Below are 23,019 nucleotides of genomic sequence, written 5' to 3'. Positions count from 1 at the left end.
AGTATCTACCAATTCCTCTAACTAGGACAGGATTTCGGCTGCAGTGGGGCTGCCCCTTCTTGGACTTTTTTGCCTTCTTCACCTTACCCTTTTTACCAGTACCACTGGCAGAAGTCTTCTGGGCTTCAGGTTTCTTCTCTTTAGTGTCTGGCTTCTCAGTTTTTTCACCCGCCATCTTGCAAGATGGGAAAGAGCCTACTTTGTCTTTATTTTGCTTTTTGGAGCAAAATTTAAAAGTTCTCATTTTTGTAATACTTTTTTTTTTTTTTTTTTCAATGCTCAGGATTAAACTCAGGGCCTTCACATTAGGCTATGTCTCCTGTCCTTTTTAAAAGAGTTTTACTTTGAGACAGAGTCTTGCCCAGTTATCCGAGCTGGGCTCACACTTGTGATCTTTGTGTCTCAGTCTCCTAGGTTGCTGCAATTGCAGGAAGGGGCTGCCTAGTCTGTGATGTACTGTTATAGCTGACAGGTACAGCTGTCTTTTTTGACTGTCCTGAGCCATCTGTTTCTCTTTCTTTCTTTAAAAAATTATTTATTTATTTTGTGTGTGTGTGGCCAGCTCAGCCCCCCGGGGGGCGGGGCTGGCGGGCATGTGGTGCTGGGGGATTGAACCACGGTCCCTGTGTTTTGCTTAGTTTAGCTTGTTCTAAGTAGGTGCTTTAGACCACTGAGCCCTCTCACCAGCCCTGTTTCTCTTTCTGATGATATTATTATCCCATCAAACAAAAAAGATGATTAAAAACTGTGCAATAAATAATGAAAATACCTTGCTGAGACTTGGATTTTTCAGTAATTTAGTTATGTGACCAGCATGTTGACCCAGTTTATTTATCTATTTATTTATTTATTTTTTTTTTTATTTTTTTTTTTGCGGAACCGGGGATTGAACTCAGGCCCTTGCGCTTGCCAGGGAAACGCTTATTCCACTGAGCTATCTCCCCGGCTATTTTTTTTTAATTTTTATTGTGGTAAAAATATATTCTTTTGGGTGGCCATGCTGGAGATCAAATTCATGGCCTTGCACATGTTAGGCAAGTACTCTCCCTCGGAGCTACACCTCAGCTCTAAATTTACCATTTTATTTATTTATTTATATGTATGTATGTATTGTGCATTTTGGATCAGTATATAGCTTGTCATGTAGTTTAGGCTGGCCTTAAACTTACTGTGGAGCCCAGGCTGGCCTCAAACTTGCAGCCATCCTCCTGCCTCAACCTCCTGAGTGCTCAGATTACAGGTATGAGCCACCACACTCAGAAATTTTACCATTTTAAAGTGCACAATTCAAGTTGGGCATGGTGGCACATATGTGTAATCCCAGAACTCTGGGAAGCTGAGGCCAAAGGATTCTAAATTTTTTAAAAAATTAATTTATTGAGAAAGAAATAGCTATGAGACAGTTTCAAAACAGGTTAGTAGGACAGCTACAATAATTCGTACATTGTATATTGTTGTCTTCATAGTAGTTATTCATAGTACAAGATGCAGACGTGATATCTTGCCTAAACACTATTAGTACAAATCTTCTCATTGAACTAAGAGAAAGTAGATGTATATCTATCCTATTTTGCATATACATATCTATATATTTTTCTTTTTTCACTACAAAATGGTCCTTCATTTATATCCTCCTTTTTTGTTTAGCTAGGATTTTAAATTTGAGCCTAGCCTAAGCAACTTAGTGACCTTGTCTCAAAACAAAATATTGTAGCTCAGTGTGAAGGCTCTGGGTTCAATCCTTAGTACAGCAAATAAATAATAAAGTACATATTTCAGTGGCATTGAGCACATTCACAGTGTACTATGACCATATCTCCTGCCAGAACTCCTCATTCCAAATGGAAGCTCAACCTACTTGTATTTATCCTCCAACCCTCATTCCTTCAGTTCTGTCTGGGTCACCTTTCCATTTTCTGTCTCTCTGAATTTGCCTATTCTGATACCTACACTATTTTCCCTCTGTGCCTGGCTTATTATATTGAACAATATTCTGGAGGTTCTCAGTGCTGTAGCATATATCAGAACTTCTTTTATAGGGCTAAAATTCTATTGCATCTATACCGGTATGTATAGGTCATGTTTCCTTTGTTTGATGGACACTTAGGATTGTTTTTATCTTTAGCTCTTATAAATTATGCTTCTGTGAATGTGGATGTAAACTTGTTGTTAGGAACTTGTTTGAGACTACACACTGTTCTAACTGAAGGCTACTTGTTATCATCACACACCCATTAGGATGGACAAAGTCTGAACATGGACAGCAGGAAACACTGGCGAGGATGTGAGGCAGGAGAAATGCTTACTCCTGACGGTGGAAGTGGAAACCAGCACACTGGAAGGCACCACCCAGCAATTATGCTGTGCACTCAAAGGAGTTGGAGACTTACATTCACACAAAAAACCTGTACGTGGATTGTGTAGCAGTTCAATTCATAACTGCCCAAACTCAGTAGGTAAATGGATAACTGTAGTCTATGCAGACAATACAATATTACACAGTGCTAAAACAAAATAAGCTATCAAGTCATTAAAAGACATGGAGGAAACTGAAATGCATATAACTGAGTGAAGGAAATCAATTGTAAAATGCTGTATACACGAGTCCAAAAATATGACATTCTGGAAAGCGCAAAGCTATGGAGACAGTAAAAAGGTCAGTGACTTCCAAAGTTGGGAGGAGGGAAAGATGAATAGGTTACACACAGGATTGTTAGGACAATGAAACTTGAATTCTGCATGATACGGTAACGGAAAATATGTCACTACACATATAAAACATACAACATCAACAGTGAACTCTAGCTATGGACTTTTATAACAAATGGACACTCTGGTGTGGGCTACTGAGGGTGGGGGGGGCTGTGTGTATAGGGGGATGGGCATGAGTGAATTTGCTGTACTTTCCATTCAAATTCTGCTACAAAATTAAAGTAAAGATTCTTCATGCAAGATGAGTAAGTTTGGAGAACTGTTAAAACAATGTGGACTATAATTACCAACATTGTATTGTAGTCTCAACATACAATGATGGGAACTACGTGAAGTGATGAGTACATTAATTTGTTTGCGAACATTTAATAATTATATATTTAGTTACTGAGTTGTACATCTTAAATACACAGATAATGAACTTTTTGTCTTTTTTGGAGAGTTGCCCTATGTAGCCCAATCTGGCCTTAACTTCACTATGTAGCCCAGGCTGGCTCTGAACTCTCAGAAATCCTCCTACCTCAGCCTTCAGAGCGCTGAGATTACAGGTGTGTGTCATCACGCCCAGCCAGATAATTTTTATATTTGGCTGATCACAATGTACGCTTTATGTACGCTTTATAGTGTAAATCAAGTTGAACATCTTAAATACATACAGATTTTATAATAGTTGACTACACCTCAATAAAGCCAGGTATAGTACAATTATAGGTGATACTTCCTTTCCTGTACACAGTTGCTCATTTAAATACTTATAATAGACACGTATAATTTTTACAAGCTAAGCTTTTGAAAATTCACAAGCCGCCTTGCAAAAATTGCAGTCCAGGCCAAGGGATTACCGTGGAAAACGCTCCTTCGGCCTTCTGAATAAGGCATAGACTTTTCACAGAGTCCCTAACAGCGTAGCTAGAAGGTTTCTGGGAAATGTAGTCCCAAAGGCTACCTTAGGGCCCCACAGAGGACTCTGGGAACGCCGAGCAGCCTTCATCTCTGCGCATGTGCAGTGGTGCAAGCGCGCCAGTGGCCGCCCTTCCCCCACATGCTACCGCTAGTCGGTGACAGGGACCCCTTCTCTGCTCTTCTCCGCCGCCCCGCGCCGTGACCTGGCCTGGCACGGCGCCACGAGTGGAGGTTGTGCCCTTGAAGGTATGAGAGAAGATTGCCAGTCAGCTCTCTGCGGCCTGGCGCTCACGGGCAAGAGATGAGGGATGGGTTCGTGCCCGAGCGGGCTGGGAGCCCAAACTTAGACTCGCGGGCTGTGGTGACCCTCGGGGCGGCTTCCGGAGCTGCCTGGTGCCCTTCTCCGAGTGGAGTTCAGCGGGACCTTTCGGCCAGCTGTGCGGGCGCGGGGGAGGGCGGCCGCGAGCGCTTTGCTTCCTGTCTTTGTCAGGAGACGCGCCTGCGAGGGGCGGCAGGCTCTAGGGCCGCGCGGGAACGAGTCGCGAAGGCCGGCGGGTGCGCGCCTGACCCCGGCCGGCGGGGTGGGGCGGGGGCGGGGGCGGGGCCGGCCACGGGCGGCCCCGCCTCGCGTGTGTCCTGCGGCGCGGTCCTGGTGGGCGGTACCTGGTGTCCCCAGGGTGAGCTCTCTTCAGTACACTTGTAAGCCTCGCATCGACCCCGTGATTTCCGGTATGATTATCTCCGTAGTAACACGATTCAGAGAGAAGTGACTCCCAGAGGTTACACAGCCAGCTAGTACTTAAACACAATTTTTTTTTGGCGGAATCGGGGATTGACCTCAGACCCTTGCGCTTCCAGGCAAGCGCTTATTCTACTGAGCTATCTCCCCGGCCCAAAACACAAATATTTTTAAATGTGTTTTGATTTGCTCCCTGGTAGTTCTTTTCTTTTTAAATTTTATTTATTTATTTGGTACAAGCCTTACTTACTATGCACCTAGGACTCATAGTGATCCTCGTCGCAACCTCCCCAGCTCTGGGATTACAGGCGTGCACCACCACACCTGATTTCGGGGCTGGGGTCCCTAGCCTGGCGCAACCTGCGCTACCACCGATCGAACCCGGGTTCTTGTGCTTGCCAGACAGGTGCTTAGACTGCTGAGCCTCAGCCTCCCTGATCGTTCTCGACATGCACACGTTTTTGTATTTTTTATATTGCTCTATTGCTGAATTTATTGCTCTTTTGTGGCACCCCAAACCTTCACCACTTTGTGGTTATACAAATTTTTCTACAGCAGGACACAGTGGCACTTGCCTGCAACCCCAGCTACTTAGGAGGTTGAGGCAGGAGGATCACAAGTTGGAGGTCAGCTGGGAAATCTAGTGAGACCCTATCTCAAAATCAAAAGGGCTGGGAGATGTGGTATAGTAGTGGAAAGCTCGCCTCTCTTTTGCAAGGCCCTGAGTTCACTTCCAGCTAGGAAGGGAAGAAAGGTTTTTTCCTATGGTACTTTGGAATCTTTTTTTTTTTTTTTCCCCAATGATTCAACAGTTGTTGATACATGTGTTTTGTTCCCACTAATGGTTACTTTAAATTAGGGATAATGGACACCTTTGTGGTCTTAAGTCTTTCAGTAAGACTCAAGAAAAAAAATGGGATGGGATTCCCCCGAAATGAGTTTTTGGGGCTCCCCTCTGTGGCTTGAGATTGGCTGGTATTGGATGTGAGCTAGCAACGGCAGGTGACAGAGGCAGAAGGAAGCAGAAGCAGAGAGTGGCTTGGTGAGGGAGCTCGAAATCTGGACGGGGAGTTTCCCGGGAACTACACGACTCACCGATCCAAGTCACAGCACCATTAAATGTCAAGTCTACTCAGCAGCGATGGCAGCGGTGGCAGTGGTGTGGCAAAGCGACAGGAAAGATAAAAGAGGCTTTTATTGTGGCAAAGGATGGCAGGGCGAGGGACCCAAGAATCTTTAGGGGCAGACTGTGGACGGTAGCTGCATTTATAGTTCTCCAAAGGGGCAGGACCTTGGGAGGTGAGGTGATGACGTTGTGATGACTCGTTGGAGATCATCTTGGCATGCTGTGGAAGGGATGGAGTGCTGGGAAGAAGCAGGGCAGTTCATCTGGGCTCATCGCCGGCTTGTGGAGGTGCTGTGGTGACTCAGCACATGTGCTCGCTCCCTGGTGCCAAAGCCCCAGTGAAATCTCATTGAGATGGATTTGCCTTATTGTGATTTCTATCTGGAACTGAGGAAAAGAACCTCAGATTGATTAGTAATACTATAGTCTTTATATTTTGTCTTACTTGTCTTTTACTTTATTACCACTAGCAGCATATATATATATATATATATATATAATTTATTTATTTTTGTGTTGGTACTAGGGGAAAGAACTCAGGGCCTTTACACTGAGCTACATCTCCAGACTTTGTTGTTAATTAATTAATTTATTTGGTCTTTTTGACACAGGATCTCGCTATGCTGTTCAGGCTGGCCTTGAGCTCACTTTGTAGTCTAGGCTGGTGTTGAATTCTTAACAATTCTCCTGCCTCAGCCTCCCAAGTGCTGGGATTACAGGCATGCTCTACAATGACTGGCTGTTTTTATTTTTTATTTTATTTTTATGTATTTAGTACAGAGTCTACAGGGTCTCACTACACAGATCAGACTTATAGTGATCCTCCTGTTTTCAGCCTCCCAAGTGCTGGGATTGCAGGCACACACTCAGTTACTGGCTCAGTGTGCCCTGGGGGGTGGCCTGCTCTGCTCGCCAGGACTTGAGCCCTGGCCCCTCCATCTGCCTAAGCAGGCACTTTAATCCACTGAGCTATCTGGCTGGCTGTTTTTACTTTTTTTAAGTTTTGAGTTAGAGTCTCATTAAGTGGCTAAATTGCCTAGGTTGCACTTGAGCGTGTGATCTTCCTGCCTCAGCCTCAATTTTTTTTTTTTTGAAAAGGGATTATTGTTTTGTAAGAATATATACTGAATGAGGGTGGGAGTAGGATGGTGGGTGAAGGTCAGGATAAAGTAAGTTTTAGCACTCCAGAAGGCTGAAGCAGGAAGATCACAGATTCAAGCCCAGCCTGTGTAACTTATATATAACACATCTTAAAAGTTTTTTTTAAAACCCTTTCCCATTCCTCCTTCTGCTCTCCTTTTCTTGATCCTCTTTTTATTTGCAAAACATCTTGTCTTCCTCCACTTTCTTTTTTTTTTTTTGGTAATCGAACTCAGGACTTTCACTTATGTCACTGAGCTATATTCCCTGTCCCTGTTTTCTTTTACCTTTCATTTCGCTTTTTATTTACACTTTGGGTTTCTCCTATAAGAAACCTTTCAGGCAAGCACTTATTCTACTGAGCTATCTCCCTGGCTCCTAAGAAACCATATTTGAGCTTGTATACCTGATTTATTCCACTCAGTATTATCTCACGGTGCATCTGTTTTCCTACAAATGACTCAAATTTATCTTTCTTTAGAATAGTACTCCTTTGTGTATAAATTCCACATTTTTTTTGATGTGTTCATCTGTTGATGAGCATACTTTTCACTTCCAAGATTCAACTATTATGAATTGTGCTGCTACAAATATGGGTATGCATGTATCACTGTAATATGACATCTCTAACTTTTTCTGGAACATACCTAGAAAGGGACTAGTTGGGTCAAATAGAGTTTCAGTGCTTAGTTTTTTTTTTTTCAAAATTTAGTGCTTAGATTTTTGAGGAGTCCCCATACTGATTTTCATAGTGATTGTAGTAGTTTATATTCCCACCAGTAGTATAGAAGGGATCCTTTCCCCCTGCAGCCTTACTGTCATTTGTTATTATTTGATTTCTTGGTGATAGTCATTCTTTCTAGACTAAGATGGAATCTCAGTGTTGTTTTGTTTGCATTACTTTAATGTTCAGAGATGTTGAACATTTGTTCAGATTGAGATTTAGGTCCTTCTTTACCTATTTGTTTTAGTGTTTTTATCATGAATGGATATTGGACTTTGTCAAAGGTTTTTCTGCATCTATTGAGATGATCATGTGATTTTATTTATCCTTATTTCTGTTTATGTAATGTATACATCTATTGATTTGCATATATCAAACTATCCTTGCATCTCTGGGATAAATCCTACTTGGTCATGCTGTGTAATTTTTTTTTTTTTTAATGATTTGTTGGATTGTGTTTGCTAATATCTTGTAGAGGATTTTTGCTTCTCTGTTCATTAAAGAGCCTGGACTTTAGGGTTTTTTTTTTTTTTTTTTTTTTTTTTTTCCGATTAGGTACTTTTTTCAATTTTTTTGTTTTAAATTTATGAATTTTGTGCAGGGTCTTACTATGTAGCTCAGACTTGTAGTGATCCTCCTATTTTTGAACTTCCCTGCGGTGGGATTACAGGTGTGCACCATCACACCCAGACTCTGGGCTGGCACAGTGCACCCCAGGGCGGGCTGGCATGGCATGCAGTGCCAGAGATCAAACCCAATACCTGCACTTGCCTAAGCAGGCACTTAGTCTGCTGAGATATTTTGCTGGCCCTCTTTTCTGAATTTTGAATCAAGATAATTCTAGCTTCCAGGAATGAGTGTGGAAGTAATGTTTCTCTTTTTAATTACATCAAAGTGTTTGAAGACTATTGATATATCTTCCCTGAAGTGTTTTGTTGAATTCAGTGGTCAATCTATTGGGAACTGGGCTTTTCTTATGTAGTAATGTTTTTTTTATTATTATTATTATTATTATTATTATTGCCAGTTTTATTGCCTGTTACTGGATTTATTCAGAGGTTCTTTGACATCTTGGTTCAGTTTTGATAATTCATATGTGTCTAGGAATCTTTATTTCTTCAAGAGTCTCCAATTGATTGTAGTATAATTTCTTGTAATAGTTACTAATGATCTGGATTGCAGCAGTGATGTCTTTCATGACTCATCAAGTGTTCAGGAGTATTATTTAATGTCTAAGTGTTTGTGAAATTTCTGTTGTTTCTTTTGTGTTTGTTTTCTAGTTTCAGTGCACTATGATCTGATCGTATACACAGGGTGATTTTGATTCTTTTTATTTCTGCAGGTTTTATGAACTAGTAGGTGGTCTATTTTGGAGAAAGTTCCATGTGTTGTTGGAAAGAATTTATATTGTGTACAGTAGGACGGAATACTCTGTAGATATCTATTTAATCAACTTATTGAGGGAGTGGTTCAGTTCTGGTATGTCTTTGTTCACTTTTTGTTTATTGTGAAAGGGGTGTATTGAGGTCAGTCTCTTTGATTATGTTTGTTTCATGAAGTTAAGTTCATACATATTTACAATTGTTACTTCTTCATGCTTTGTCTTGCCCTGTTCTGCTTTCAGCTTTTCTGAATGCTTGTACATGTCTCACTCAGCATATCCAGTTGCGAGGTTAGAGTGGTTCTGAGTCTATTCTATCAGCCAGGCCATCGCTGAAGATCCAGCTCTGTCTTTTAATCCAGACCTCTCCCAAAGTGACATGTGTGCCAGATCTGGGGTGCTGTGATCCAGGAGTGGTATGTGTTCTCTTCACTCACCTGCTAGACTTTGGATTTTGATCCAGCTAGATTCTCTTTTCATCTGTCCTCCTATATCAGACATTATTTTTCACTCCCACCTCGAAGTACCTGTGTTTTTTCAGCGCCAATTTGGAGACACCCTTGCTGTCACCCTGTAGGTGGCAATCTTATCTCCTGCTTCTATTTTTCTTAACTTTATTCTTGGTACTTTTAGTATTACATTGCTCTTGGAGGTGGAAATTTGCCCATTAGTTTTTTCTCTTGCATTTATTAGTTTTCCAACAAATTTCCATTTTTAAAATTTTATATATTTGAGATTTTTTTTTTTCTTCCACCTCTTTTGGTTAACTTAACTAGTGATTTTCTACTCTCTCTGTTTGTGTATGCACCTGTGTGTGTTACTGCTGATTGAACTAGAATACTGCATCACTGAGCTACATCCCCAGCCCTTTTTATTTTTTGAGACAGGCCTCACTTAGTGCCTCGAACTTAAGATCTTCCTGTCTTAGTCTCCCAGAATGTTGGAATTACTGGTGTACACCACTGTACCTAGCTTTGTGTGTTTATGTTTGTGTGTGTGTGTGTGTGTGTGTGTGTGAGAGAGAGAGAGAGAGAGAGAGAGAGAGAGAGAGAATTTGGTTAGAAGTTTATTGGGATTATTGAACTTTTCAAATACTAGCTTTTGTATTCATTGCATATCTTTGTTGTTTTCCTGTTTCCAATTTTATTTATTCTTGACCTTTTATTGATGATTTCTTGCCTTATGTTTGCTTTGAGTTTAATGTGTGTACTTTTTTCCTGATTCCATAGATTGAAAGGTTTGTTTATTGGTATAAATAGTTTACTGCTGTAACTGTTCTTTTTTTTTAACTTTTATGTATACTTTATTGGAATGTACTTAGAAGTCTTAGAAACTCTTGAAAGGCAAGATGCAACTTTTAAACATTCCTGTAAAATACATGTTTTATGGTCCTAACATGATCATTTTCCACATTAAAATCATTAACCAATTATCACAAAATATCTATAACTATTGTTGGAACGGGAAAGACAAAGACATTAAAAAAACTGTGATATATATCATACCATAAAAATGATAAATTTTAAATTTGCCGTTGAAGTAATGCTATAATTTTATTAATAAATTGTTTCTGCCTTCTAACTGTTCTTTTTTTTTTTGTGGCCTGCTCAGCCCAACCTGAGGGAGGACAGGCGCAGCATGTGGTGCTGGGGATTGAACCATGGTCATTGTGTACCTAAGCTTGCCTAAGCATGTGCTCTAGACCGTGGGGCCATCCTGCCTGCCCTGTAACTGTTCTTCTAAATACTACTATAAGTGCTCTGTCACTAGCCTTGACCTTGCTGTGTAGCCCAGATGGCCTCAATTTTTTTTTTTTTTTTCTTTTTGAGCCAAGGTCTCATTATTCGGTTCAGGCTGGCCTTGGACTTGCAGTGATTCTTCTGCCTCAGCCTGCCGGTGCTGGGATTACAGATGTGTGCTATCATGCCAGTGGGCCTCAATCTTGAAATCCTTCTGCTTGAGTTTCCTGAGTACTGGGATTACAGGCATATACCAGTATGCCAGGCTCCTCAAGTTTTTAGAAGTTTCTCTTCTGGCTTAATTTTTCACCCTTTGGCTATGTAGAAATATATTGCTTAGTTTCCAGATTTTTTTTTTCAGAGCTTGTATTTTGTTGATTGATAGTTTAATTCTGATTTGGTTAAAAATATACTCAGTTACAAATTTCAGTTCTTTTAAATGTGTCATGGAAAAAAAAAATGTGTCATGGTCTTTTTATGGCCAAGAAAATTTTCTCTTTGGGTACATGTTTTATGTTTTTTTAAGTAGAAGTTACATTGCTATGGGTGATGGAATTGCTCATAAATGTTAATTGAGCCAGGGTGGGTTTATCTTTACTGCCTTTTTTAATCTACTTATTCTGTCAATTATTGAGAGAAAAATATTGAAATGTCCAACTGTCATGTGCATTTATCTATTTTTTCCAGTTTTATCAATTTTTGCTTGTGTTTTGAGTGTTATGTCTTGATGATTTGACATTTATTATTATTATTTTTGTTTTGTTTTTTGATGGAAGCGGAGATTGAACTCAGGTCCTTGCACTTGCCAGGCAAGCGCTTATTCTACGGAGCCATGTCTCTGGCCCCTGACATTTATTATTATGTGATATCACTTTGTTTCAGATTTACTGAAACTACCTCTGTTGAGTCTACTAATGAAGCTGTTGAAGATATTCTTTCATTTGTTGCTATGCTTCTCTTAGCATGTGCTTGATTTTTTTTCCATCTTGCTGAAAATTCCGTTTTTATTCATGTTGTGTACCTTTTCAGTTAAAATACATGAATCATAGTTATTTTAAATTTCCTTATGTGATAATTTCAGTAGTTGAGAGTTCTGTTGCTTGTCTTTTGTGTGTTGTCTTACCTTTGCCTTTTTGGATGTCTCATGATGTTTTATGGAAGGTATGTATTGCCAATTGTAATCCTTTTTTTTTTTTTCTAAAGGAACTGTCTCAGGAATTGGATAGATGATATATAGGGATTTCTAAACATGATACTCTAGGTTTTTGCGGTAGGTCAGATCTTTAATAACAATAACAATGCTTTTGTTTTTCCTCTATTCCAGTTCTGCCTTTATAGTTCTCTGCCTCTACTAAAAAACTGCAGAAAATGAACAAATCCCAGGTGAGTTTATTTTTAGTGCATTTGTGGAAGTTTATATGGATCTAGAAAATGAAGCAAAAAGTGTAAGTGAAAAAGAAAAAAAAGTATAAGTAGTTAAATTCAAGAAAAACATAGTAAGAATAGGTCATCAGTATCAGCAGCCTAAAAGCAAACTGTCTTAATTACTTTTTTGTTACTGAAACAAAATACCCAACACCCAGAGTTAAAGAGGAGAGGTTTATTTCAATTCACAATTTATAGAGGTTTCAATTTATAGTTGGCTGACTCCAAGGCAGGATGTGTGGCAGAAGACAAACAGTCCATAGCAAAGCAGGCAGGAAGCTGCAAAGCAGCCAGCAGCCAGCCTCTCTTTTTATCCCATCCAGGATACCAGCCTTTTGGGTGGTGCTACCTGGAACTATGCTAATTTTAATCTGTGGATTAATTTAGTATCACATACACTTCATCCCAGTATCAAGGCTTTGGGGGGACATTGAGAGATAAGCCATAATGCAAATTAATTGGCTTGTGTCCATCCTGAATATCAATTCCTTAGATCTTCCTCTTTTTTTTTTTTTTTTTTTTGTGGTACCAGAAATTGAACTCAGGACCGTGCACTCACCAGGCAGGCACTTACTCCATTGAGCTATCTCCCTGGCCCCTAATTCCTGAGGTGTCTAATTAGGTCTGAGTCATTTTTATAGACTTTCATAGAGGTGCCAGTTTAGGATAGTGTCTCCAGGAACAATCAAAATTAAATAAGTTATCATTTTGTCTAATATTGTTTTATGTTGTATTCTTGAATGTAAGTGTAGGGTATTGTATTTGGTTTTTCAGTCAGGTTAGCATGATGTCAGAAACTCATTAGATATATGGATATGTATTTATGTTTTACCCCTATTTCCCACAGGTAGAGTTGTCATTACTTTTTCTAAATAGCTTTCTAGAGTTTATTTATATATTTACACATATAAATAGACGATAGCATGTGTCAGAAATTTCAAATTGATTCAGCAGTACTCTGCTAGTCAATATCTAACATATTGCCATATTTCCACTTTTATTTGGGCAGTATTGGGGATTGAGCTCAGGGCTTCACACTGAGCTATATTCTTAGTTTTCTAGTTTTTGAGATGGGATTTTGCTAAATTGCTGAAGCTGGACTCAAACTTGCAGTCCTCCCACCTTAGCCTCTCAGAGTGCTGGAACACAAATGTGTGCCACTATGGCCCCGTCACTTCTGCATATTACAGTTATTCAATTTCTTTAATATTACACAAATCATATGTGATCTCAGTATCTTTCTCACTATCTCATGGATCTGCACTCCCTTGCATGCTCTTTCATTTGATGTCATCTTATTAAACATTCCTTGCCTGAGATGTACCAGTGTAAGTTTTATGAGTATATCCACTTTTCCGAGTTACTTTCCTTGTCACTGGGACACATTATCTGATACAAACAAATGAAAAGAAGAAAAGTCTATTTTGACTCTGAATTTGTAGAGGTTTCAGCTCATAGTCAGCCATAAGCCTCATAATCCAGTCATCTTCGAAAGCCTCGCCTGTGATCACATGAAGCTTTAGGGAGACATGTAGATATAAATCATAACACCATTCCTCTTTTTAAGAATATTTTTGTGTGCATTAATAGAACTATATAAAATTCTGAGGTCACATTATACACTTTTTAAAAAAAATTCTGTTGAGCTTTTACTTTTAGGCTTTGTGTTAAACTTAACTCTTGTAAAAAGTATTTTTTTTTCTTTTAAAAACAATTCTAAATGTCTTAGTTTTTTTAGTAAACATTGATACCCCCATGCCCCATACCCAGGGCCTCTGCATTTTGCTATATCCTCTACCCTCTCCTCCTTTTTCTTTTTCAAACAGGGTCTCACTAAATTGCCCAGACTGGGCTTACTCTTGATGTCCTCCTGCCACAGCCTCCTAGAGTGCTGTGATTATAGGTTTGTGCCACCACCCTTGGCTGTGATTATTGAGTTTCTTGATCCACTTTACCTGTCTGCCAGAAGTCAGAATATTTTCATCTTTTATATATTTATTATATTCTTTTTCAGTGTTTATTTAAATGTATATTTTTAAACAAAGTTTAATGAGGATTTATTTTCCACTAGAATGTCTTTTCTGCCTGCCATACTCCCAAGTTACAGGCACCCAAATATTAGTTACAGGTTATTTTTTATTCATTTACCATTTGTGTCCAACTGATCCTTGAGAGGTTTAATTTTCTTTTGGAATATGCTTTTATCAGTAGTGATAGTGTACCTGACATTTATTATGCACCAGTTATCAATCTAGATCAGGAGCTGTCACGCTATGGCCCATTGTCCAGATGGCCTGCTGCCTTGTTTTTTGTATAGCCCACAAGAGAAGACTGAGTTTTACTTTTAAGTGGGAAACAAATTAAAAGAATCTCTTTTTGCTTTGAAAATTGTATGAAATTCAGATATCAGTATCGATAAATCAAACTTTATTGGGACACACCTGTGCCATTTGTTCACATATTGTTCGTGTCTGCTTTCATGGTAGGGTGGCAGAGTTGATTAGTTCCAGCAGAGACTACATATAGCCTGCAAACTCTGAATATATTGACTGTCAGATCCATTATAGACAGCTTACCAACTTTCAGTATTTTCAGGATTTCATATATATTCCATTATTTTCTGGATTCCATTTTTATTTATTTATTTTTTTAAATTATTTATTTTTATTTATTACATTTATTTATTGTGTGTGTGTGTGTGTGTGTGGCCAGCTCAGCCCACCAGGGGGCGGGTCTGGCTGGCATGTGGTGCTGGGGGATCGAACCGCGGTCCCTGTGCTTTGCCAAGCTTGTTTCAAGTAGGTGCTTTAGACCACTGAGCCATCTCTCCAGCCCTGGATTCCATTTTTAAATAGACTCATTTTTTATTGTGCTTTTGAAGGCAATGCTTCTACTTCTAGGATCTTAGCAGTTTTATTGTGCTTGGGAAGCTGAGGCAGGTGGATTGCCAGGAGTCTCAGGCCATCTTGGGCTACTGTAGCAAGACCCTGTCTCAGTTCTTTTTTTTTTTTTTCTTTGTATTGGGGATCAAATTCAGGACCTTGAGCTTGCCATGCAGGTGCTTACGCTGCTGAGCTATCTCCCCAGCAGCAGTTTTATTGTGATGTGCCTAAGTTTGAATTTTTTTTTTTTTTCTTATTCTACTTGGGGTTAGTGCTGTTTCTTGAATCTATGGCCTGATGTGAGCTGCTTTGGAAAATTCTCAGTCATTATTTCTTTAAATATTGTTTCTTTTCATTTATTTCTCTATGTTAGGCCTTTTAACTGATTCCCTGTATCTTTCAGGCTCTTTGACGCATTTGCCATTAATTATTCTTTCTGTGTTTCTCTGAAGTTTTTTACTGACATGTTTTCCAGTTCACCACTCACCTTTTTCTACTGTTTCTATGGCTTGGAAGGGCTACGGAGACCCTTCCTTGCGTATGATAATTTGTTTTGTAATTGAAAATACATCTTCTACCTTGAAATATTCTAAACTTGTGTAATATTGTTTGGTATCAGAAAAATCACTTACGTGAGCTTCATCACTGCACTATGGTAATGACGTAAATGCTGAATGTTTATGTACTTGTCTCCCCGAGCATACCTCGAGAGCACAGTGTTTTATTAATTTTAGATACTGATCAGCATGACAGTGCTAGAGACAAGGGCATCTGAATAAATGTCTTAACTATAAAAAAGTTTTGGAGATACACCAAGACAGAGCAAATAGGATGAACAGTTAGTGGTATATGTAAATATTGGTGGTGAATGACTTAAAGTACATATACAGAGTATAAGCTTTCTTATGTTCTTCATACATCACCAAAAGCTGAACATTTCAGAATGACCAACCATGTACCATTTCAGGTGTCAGTTTCATTCACGGATGTGACTGTGGACTTCACCCAGGAAGAGTGGGAGCAGCTGGACCCTTCTCAGAGGATTTTATACATGGATGTGATGCTGGAGAATTATAGCAACTTACTTTCAGTGGGTAAGAACAGCTTTTGGGTATACCTCCCTGTTTGCTTAGTACTAGTTATGTCCCTTTGTCAGTTACCAAAAATGATTAGCTTCTGTATTATTAAACGATGTTAGAGTCCATCTTCAGATGTTGAGGCTGAGTACAGCTTCTGAAGGCCTACCTTCTTGATTTTCAAGGTCCCTGTCTTGGTTACTCCTCTCTCATTGCTGGGACAAAATACCCAACACCCAAAATTAAGGAAGGAAAGGTATATTTATTTATTTAGAGCGGGGTCTACAGGGTGTTCAGGGTCTTAACTACTAGATCAGACTCCTAATGATCTGCCTGTTTACAGCCTCCCAAGAGCTGGGATTACAGGTGTGTGCCACCATACCCAGTCTCAACTGCCATCTCAGTGCACCCCAGGGGCAGGGCTAGCAGGCCCAGGGATAGAACCCCAGGCCCCTGTGCCTGCTTGCAGGCACTTTAATTAACTGAGCTATTTGGCTGGCCCTAGGAAAGGTTTATTTAGCCCACAGCTAGTGGAGGTTTCAATCCATATTCAGCTGGCTCCAAGGTGGAGCGGCACATGGCAGAGGGCAGCCTTTCATGGCAGCAAAAAATAGCAGAGAGCAAACAGAAAGGCAGCACCTGGATGCTAGCAAGCCTCTTGCTCCTCCTTACACTTGTATGTAGATTTCTCCTCCAGGCCACTCACACCCAGAATCCCAGCATTGGATCATGAATTAATTACAAACTGTAGAAGCTGCCCCATGATTGCATGAGACTTTCAGGGGACAGCTAGATACAAACTATGACATTTCCTTAAGTCCAAGAAATTAGGAGTTAGCAAAAAGAATACTAGATGTTATAGTTAGAATGGTTAATTCAGAAGTTCCTAGCAAAGATATGGAAAAGAGAAAATGGTATAGAAATCAGTAAAAGCAGCTCCAGTGATTCTGAGCATTCAGTACATTTGAATGAAGCCTATTTTTCAAATCCCACAACATTTGTTTATTTTTCAGTACTAGTACCCAAAACATTTAGAGGTGGCTGAGGACAAGTGACATGTACCTCTGATCTTAGCCACACCTCCAAATACCCAGCTTTCCTCGCTGATTTTTCCATTTGTAGATACCTTACACGGCTTAAGCCTTCATATTGTTAGTTGATCTTAAATTAGTATTCTCACTTTGCTGGAATGCTTTATTTCCTTTAATTTAATTTAATTATTTATTTATTTATATTTTAGGGAAGGATTTACAGGGTGTTCAGGGTCTCACTACTAGATCAGACTCATAGTGATTCTCCTGTTTACGCCTCCCAAGAGCTGGGGTTACAGGGGTGCACCACCATGCCCAGTCTCAATTGTCATCTCACTGTGCCCTGGGGGCGGGGCCAGTACAACAGGCCCCAGGGTCAAACCTCTGGCCCCTGCACCTGCTTGCAGGTGCTTTAATCTGCTGACCTATTTGACTGGCCCTTTAATTTTATTTTAAAGAGAAAACCAATGATACAGCATTTCAAAACAAAATAATAGTAAATTAACAATGGTTATTGCATATTGTTATCTTTAAAATAGTTGTTTAGATTATAAGATATGGGCATGCAAAATTGATCAAACAGTATAAGCACACACCATTTCTTTCAATGAGCTAATAAAATTAGTAGTGTAATTATCTTTTTTTTTTTTTTTTTTTTTTTTCCCTTTGTTGTTTTCTCCTTTCCTCCATTTCAGTTGTTCTTTTTGGGTAGCGTCTTTCCCTTTCACAATATCTGTTGTACATTTTCAATCTTATTTACTTTTTCAATTTCTTACACTAGGGAGTCAATAAGATGTTTACACATGTGAGTCTGATTTATTTCACTTAAGAGTTTGGTCTGTAGTTTCATCCATTTACCTATAAAAGCCTCGTGTTTATCCTTCTTTATAGCTGAGTAGGCTGCACTGTATAAAAATACCACATCTTTTTTTATCCATTCCATGGTTAATGGGCATTTAAGTTGTTTCCAAGATTTAGCTATTACAAATTGTGCTGCTATAAACATGGGTGTATATATATATATATATATATATATATATATTGCTGTGGTATGATATATTTTTTTTTCTTCTGGGAAAATATTCAGAAGGGGAATAGCTGGGTCAAATGGGACCTCTAATCCTAGTTTTTTTAGTAATTTCAAAGCTGATTTCCACAGTGCTCCATACCAGTCTACATTCCTACCAATATGGAGAAGGATTCCTTTTTCCCTACAGCCCTGCCAGTATTCGTTATTGGTTGATTTCTTGATACTAACCATTCTTCCTGGTGTGAGATGGAATTCAATGTTGTTTCAATTTGCATTTCTCAAATGACAAATGACATTTTTTTTGTATATTTATTTGCCATATCCTTTGGGAATTGTTGTCCCAGGTGAAATGGCAGCAGGATCATAAGAATTAGGAATAATAAATAACATATAAGATGAAAGTAAATGCTGGGTAATTTGATCTTTAAGATCTCTTCCGATAAAATCAAGGACATAATAAAAGGAAAAAAACAATATGATGTTAAGCTGGGCTCATGTATGCCTGTAATCCTGTCTACTCTGGATACTGAGGTAGAAGAATCACAGGTTCAAAGTCAGCCTCTGGGAACTCAGTAAGACCCTGTCTCAAAATAAGAATCAAAAAGAGCTGGGTAATGTAGTTCAGTGTTCCCTAAATTTAATCTCCTACACAGCAAAAAATTTTTAAAAAGATATATATATATATTTGTGTGTGTGTGTACATTATAAATAAATAAAAATAGTCACTAACAATTGCAATAGCCAACAACCGGTAAACCTAGCATCAGTGAGGCTTTTGTTAGGTTTGGATTTATTTTACATTTCTGACAGAATATGTATTTCTGGATCTTGCTCTTCATTTACAAATGAGAATTTAGATTATCCCTGCAAGACTATAAGAAATGCTGATTACGGAGTTTTTTTTCTTTGAATGAGAGAAGCAGTAGACTACTGCTGTTTGTACCACAATGCTCCAGAGTCAAGAGTGTCAGTCACTAACCTGATCTGCATTAGTCAGTTATGGCAAGCTGTGGTATGTGTGTCATAGCTGTTTGTATCTTGAAAGCTCTAAAAGATTCACCATCAGTAGCCTAGGTATTTGCACTTAACATCTTCAGCTACTTATTTTTTTGTTCTCTGTTTAATTGCTGAGTTTTTTTTAAGACACCGAATCTCCTTCATCCCTTGAATTCCTAGCCTTCTCATCTCATTTGTGCCCTTTTTAGTGATTTTTTAAAAAAAATGTATTTAATACAGGGTCTATGGGTTCTCACTATGTAGATTGGACTCAGAGAGAGCTGTGTGTTTTCAGCCTCCCAAGAGCTGGGATTACAGGCATGTGCCACCAATCCCTGGTCTCAGTCACCATCTCAGCACAGCCTGGGGATGGGGGCCAGCCTGGCTTGTGGTGTTGGGGATTGAAACCCGGTGCCTGCGCTTTGCCTAAGCAGGCACTTTAGTCTGCTGAGCTGTCTGGCCAGCCTTTTTATTTCTTCTTCTTCTTTTTTTTTTTTTTTTGTGGTACTGGGGTTTGAACTCAGTGTCTTGCACTTGCCAGGCAAGCACTATCTCCCCGGCTCTGGCTGGCCTTTTTAGTGATTTTTAATTTTTATTTATTTATTTATTGCAGTACCGGGGATTGAACTCAGGGCCTTGTGCTTGCAAGGCAGGCACTTATTCTACTGAGCTATCTCCCTGGCCCCTTTAGTGATTTTTTAAATTTCACTTTTTTCTCTCCACTTCAAGGTCGGTCATTTTGTTATCTGGCATTGTTACTTGTCAGTTTCTACTTTTTTGCCACAAGTTTTCATTTTTGTCTTTTGTTTTCAAAAGTCAAGAACTTAGAAAATTTTCTCTTGGGAATTTTTTAATACAGGGTGACTTGCTCTCAAACTAAAGAGTCAGCTGAAGAATAGAATATTATGGAGACTTTCTGTCCTATCACAATCAAGAAAAAGAATTAACAACATACATTTCATTAATTTCTATTCTAGAAGTGTGGAAGGCTGATGACCAAATGGAAAGGGAGCACAGAAATCCAGATGAACAGGCAAGGCAGTTTATGATCCTCAAGAACCAAACTGCACTTGAGGAAAGAGGTAATCTCTTTGGAAGAACGTTTACTCTGAACACAGACTTTGTTTCTTTAAGACAAGTGCCCTATAAATATGATTTATATGAAAAAACTTTGAAATATAATTCAGACATACTTCATAATAATAGAAGCTATCCAAGAAAAAAAGGTGATGAGTGCACCGGATTTGGAAAACCACTTCTGTATCTCAAGCAAGAAAAAACCCATCCTGGAGCAGAATATTCTGAGTATAATGAAAGTGGGAAAGCTCTTGGTCATAAAGAAGTCATTTTTAGACATCAGAAAATTAAGAACTTGGTTCAACCTTTTATTTGTAATTACTGTGATAAGGCCTTCCCCTTTAAGTCACTCCTCATTAGTCATAAGAGAATACACACTGGAGAAAAACCCTATGAATGTAATGTATGTAAGAAAACTTTCTCCCATAAGGCAAACCTCATCAAACATCAAAGAATTCACACTGGTGAAAAACCTTTTGAATGTCCTGAGTGTGGAAAAGCTTTCACCCACCAGTCAAACCTTATTGTACACCAGAGAGCACACATGGAGAAGAAGCCTTATGAGTGCAGTGACTGTGGAAAGACATTTGCTCAGAAGTTTGAACTCACCACACACCAGAGAATTCATACTGGAGAACGACCTTATGAGTGTAATGAATGTGCAAAAACCTTCTTTAAGAAATCAAACCTCATTATACATCAGAAAATTCACACAGGGGAGAAACGCTATGAATGTAGTGAATGTGGAAAATCTTTTATCCAGAACTCACAGCTCATCATACACATGAGAACTCATACAGGAGAGAAACCCTATGAATGTACTGAGTGTGGCAAAACTTTTAGCCAGAGGTCAACACTTAGATTACATTTGAGAATCCATACTGGAGAGAAACCATATGAGTGTACTGAATGTGGAAAGGCCTTCAGCAGAAAGTCTCGACTCAGTGTCCATCAGAGAGTTCACATTGGGGATAGGCCCTGAGACTGCTGTGTTGTGCTACTATGAAAACTCTTCAGAATTCCTCCAGTGAAGAAAAACAAGCATTGAAATTTGTACCAGAATACAAACTTGCCAGTCAAAAGTGTATAAAAAAAAAGTGTTGCATATAGAATACATTATATTGGAAAATAGATATGATATCCAGCTAAAGTATACACATCAGAATATACCCAATTGTAAATAGATATACCCAGCTATATTACAACGAACTTTTTTTGTTTTTGTAGCACTGGGGATCAAACCCAGTCTCTTGCCTGTGCTGGGCAAGTGCTCTTCCACAGAGCTATACCAGCCCACAATGAGCTTTTTAAAGTCCTGAATGAACTGAATATTCTGGGCAGCAGGATAAAGCATATATAAATAATACCTTAGGAATTTATCTGTGAGAGTATGCCACGAAACACAAATTATGTTTTAAATCTATATTTGTGAATTTAACAGTCATTGGGAATTTGAAATTGTTGTCTTCTGTGATAATTAGGATATAACAAATAAGATTTTCTGTACTACAGTAAACATCTTGCTTGTTTCAGTACCTTTCCAACCCAGTATGGGTTCCAAATGAAATATGTAACATTTTATTGTACCCGGGATCAAACTTAGGGCCTTGTGCTTGCCAGGCAAGCATTTATGCCACTGAGCCATCTCCCTGGCTGAAATATGTAACATTTTAGAGTGACACAGAGCTGATTGTTTTCTTGTATTGCTTGCTGGCATATATAAGTTGGTATGACCATTGTTGTGAGCCTCTTTGCTAAAGAGAAGACAGTATTGTTGGAATCTTAACCTGATTCTTGCTTTGAAGATTTTCTAGAAATATTATTTATATAAATATGCAAGTGTTAGATAGCTAAGAGATCAGTGAAGAGACAGATGTGACCATGTTACTCAGTATGTATTGCAGAATAAAAGTGTGCCATGCAAGCTGAGCATGGTGGCAAATATCTGTAATCCCAGCACTTGGGAGGCAGAGGCAGGAAAGATCATTGTGAATTTGAGACCAGCCTGGGCTGCAAAGTGAGTTCAAGGCCAGCCTGAACTGCATAGCAAGAGCCTGTCTCAAAAGGCAAAAAACAAAAAGAAAGTATGCCATGCAAAGAGAGTATCATCCATTATGCTCTTGTTTTCCATGGGTATTAATATTCAAATGCATGTGTATTTCCAAAGGATTGTGTAAGTCAGAAACCACCTGTATTTTTGTGTGTGTCCATGGTTCTTTAATACTTCATAAATTGTCTTGCAAAAAGTCATATGATACTTATGTACCTCACAAATGCTAGTTACATTTCAGAGAACTTAGAGGAAAAAAATAATTTATTTTAAGAAAGGTATAAAGAATTCTCTGTTTTGCTTTTTACAGTTTCTAGGTGCATAATCCCCTTTAGAGATAAATTTTTGTAGTATTCTAAACAGAATAATAAACATTCTATGTATTTTTTTTTTAATGCCAGGAATCAAACTCATGACTTTGTTTCTGCCAGGTTGGCATTGTGCTGCTAAGCTATATCCCCAGCCCAGTATTCTGTTTAAAAGAAGAATCTTTACCTCCTTGAGTTTCATCTTCATCAATTTAAAATTTTTCCTTTGTGACCTGACTTACCATAAATTAATTACCTTTTCTTTCATAGTCACACTTTGTAAGTTAGATTTTTCTGTGGTCTCTTCATATGCTGTGATGATTAATATTACAGTTATCCTTTTTACATAACTGCAGTGTACCATTTTAGCTTTGTTTTTAAATATACACGTGTAGCCTCTTAATAACAAATCATGCAGTGGAATTATAAATGGAAAGCAGAACTGTGTTATTATTTTTTAAAATCTCTGATGTGATTTGACTCTATATGATTGTGAATGACTTTCTGGAAAAGTATACTAGGACATCTGTAGCCCAGCAAATTTTTGTCTTTCTCAGTTAGGATCTTGCCTATTAATGGCAAGGAAGCAGGGAGAAATAGTTACTTTCAACATTGCTGTTGGAAGTGTAAATTGGAACAGCCTTCTTGTAAAATATTGAGTCTGTCTTTTAAATAAGATA

The 23,019-nt window shown here is 38.8% G+C and overlaps 1 protein-coding gene across 4 annotated transcripts; it reads left to right on the top strand.

Annotated features, from left to right (window-relative positions):
• The first annotated feature begins 3,441 nt into the window (after positions 1 to 3,441).
• Zfp1 (ZFP1 zinc finger protein) lies at positions 3,442 to 21,067 on the top strand. Of its 4 annotated transcripts, none has more exons than XM_004625781.2 (4): positions 3,442 to 3,861; positions 11,789 to 11,847; positions 15,739 to 15,865; positions 19,882 to 21,067. In XM_004625781.2, exons 2-4 carry the CDS (start codon positions 11,833 to 11,835, stop codon positions 20,961 to 20,963), a joined length of 1,224 nt encoding a protein of 407 aa, XP_004625838.1. In that variant the 5' UTR covers positions 3,442 to 3,861; positions 11,789 to 11,832; the 3' UTR covers positions 20,964 to 21,067. The 4 variants fall into 4 exon arrangements, with proteins under 4 accessions (XP_004625838.1, XP_023564914.1, XP_023564913.1 ...); XM_023709146.1 differs by lacking the exon at positions 3,442 to 3,861 and adding an exon at positions 4,255 to 4,344; XM_023709145.1 differs by lacking the exon at positions 3,442 to 3,861 and adding an exon at positions 9,089 to 9,141.
• The last annotated feature ends 1,952 nt before the right edge of the window (positions 21,068 to 23,019 follow it).

Source organism: Octodon degus, unplaced genomic scaffold, assembly GCF_000260255.1.
Source record: "Octodon degus isolate 3935 unplaced genomic scaffold, OctDeg1.0 scaffold00011, whole genome shotgun sequence".
Taxonomy (NCBI): Eukaryota; Metazoa; Chordata; class Mammalia; order Rodentia; family Octodontidae; genus Octodon; species Octodon degus.
Note: the sequence above shows the minus strand (reverse complement) of the source record. Positions and strands in the feature narration are given on the sequence as shown.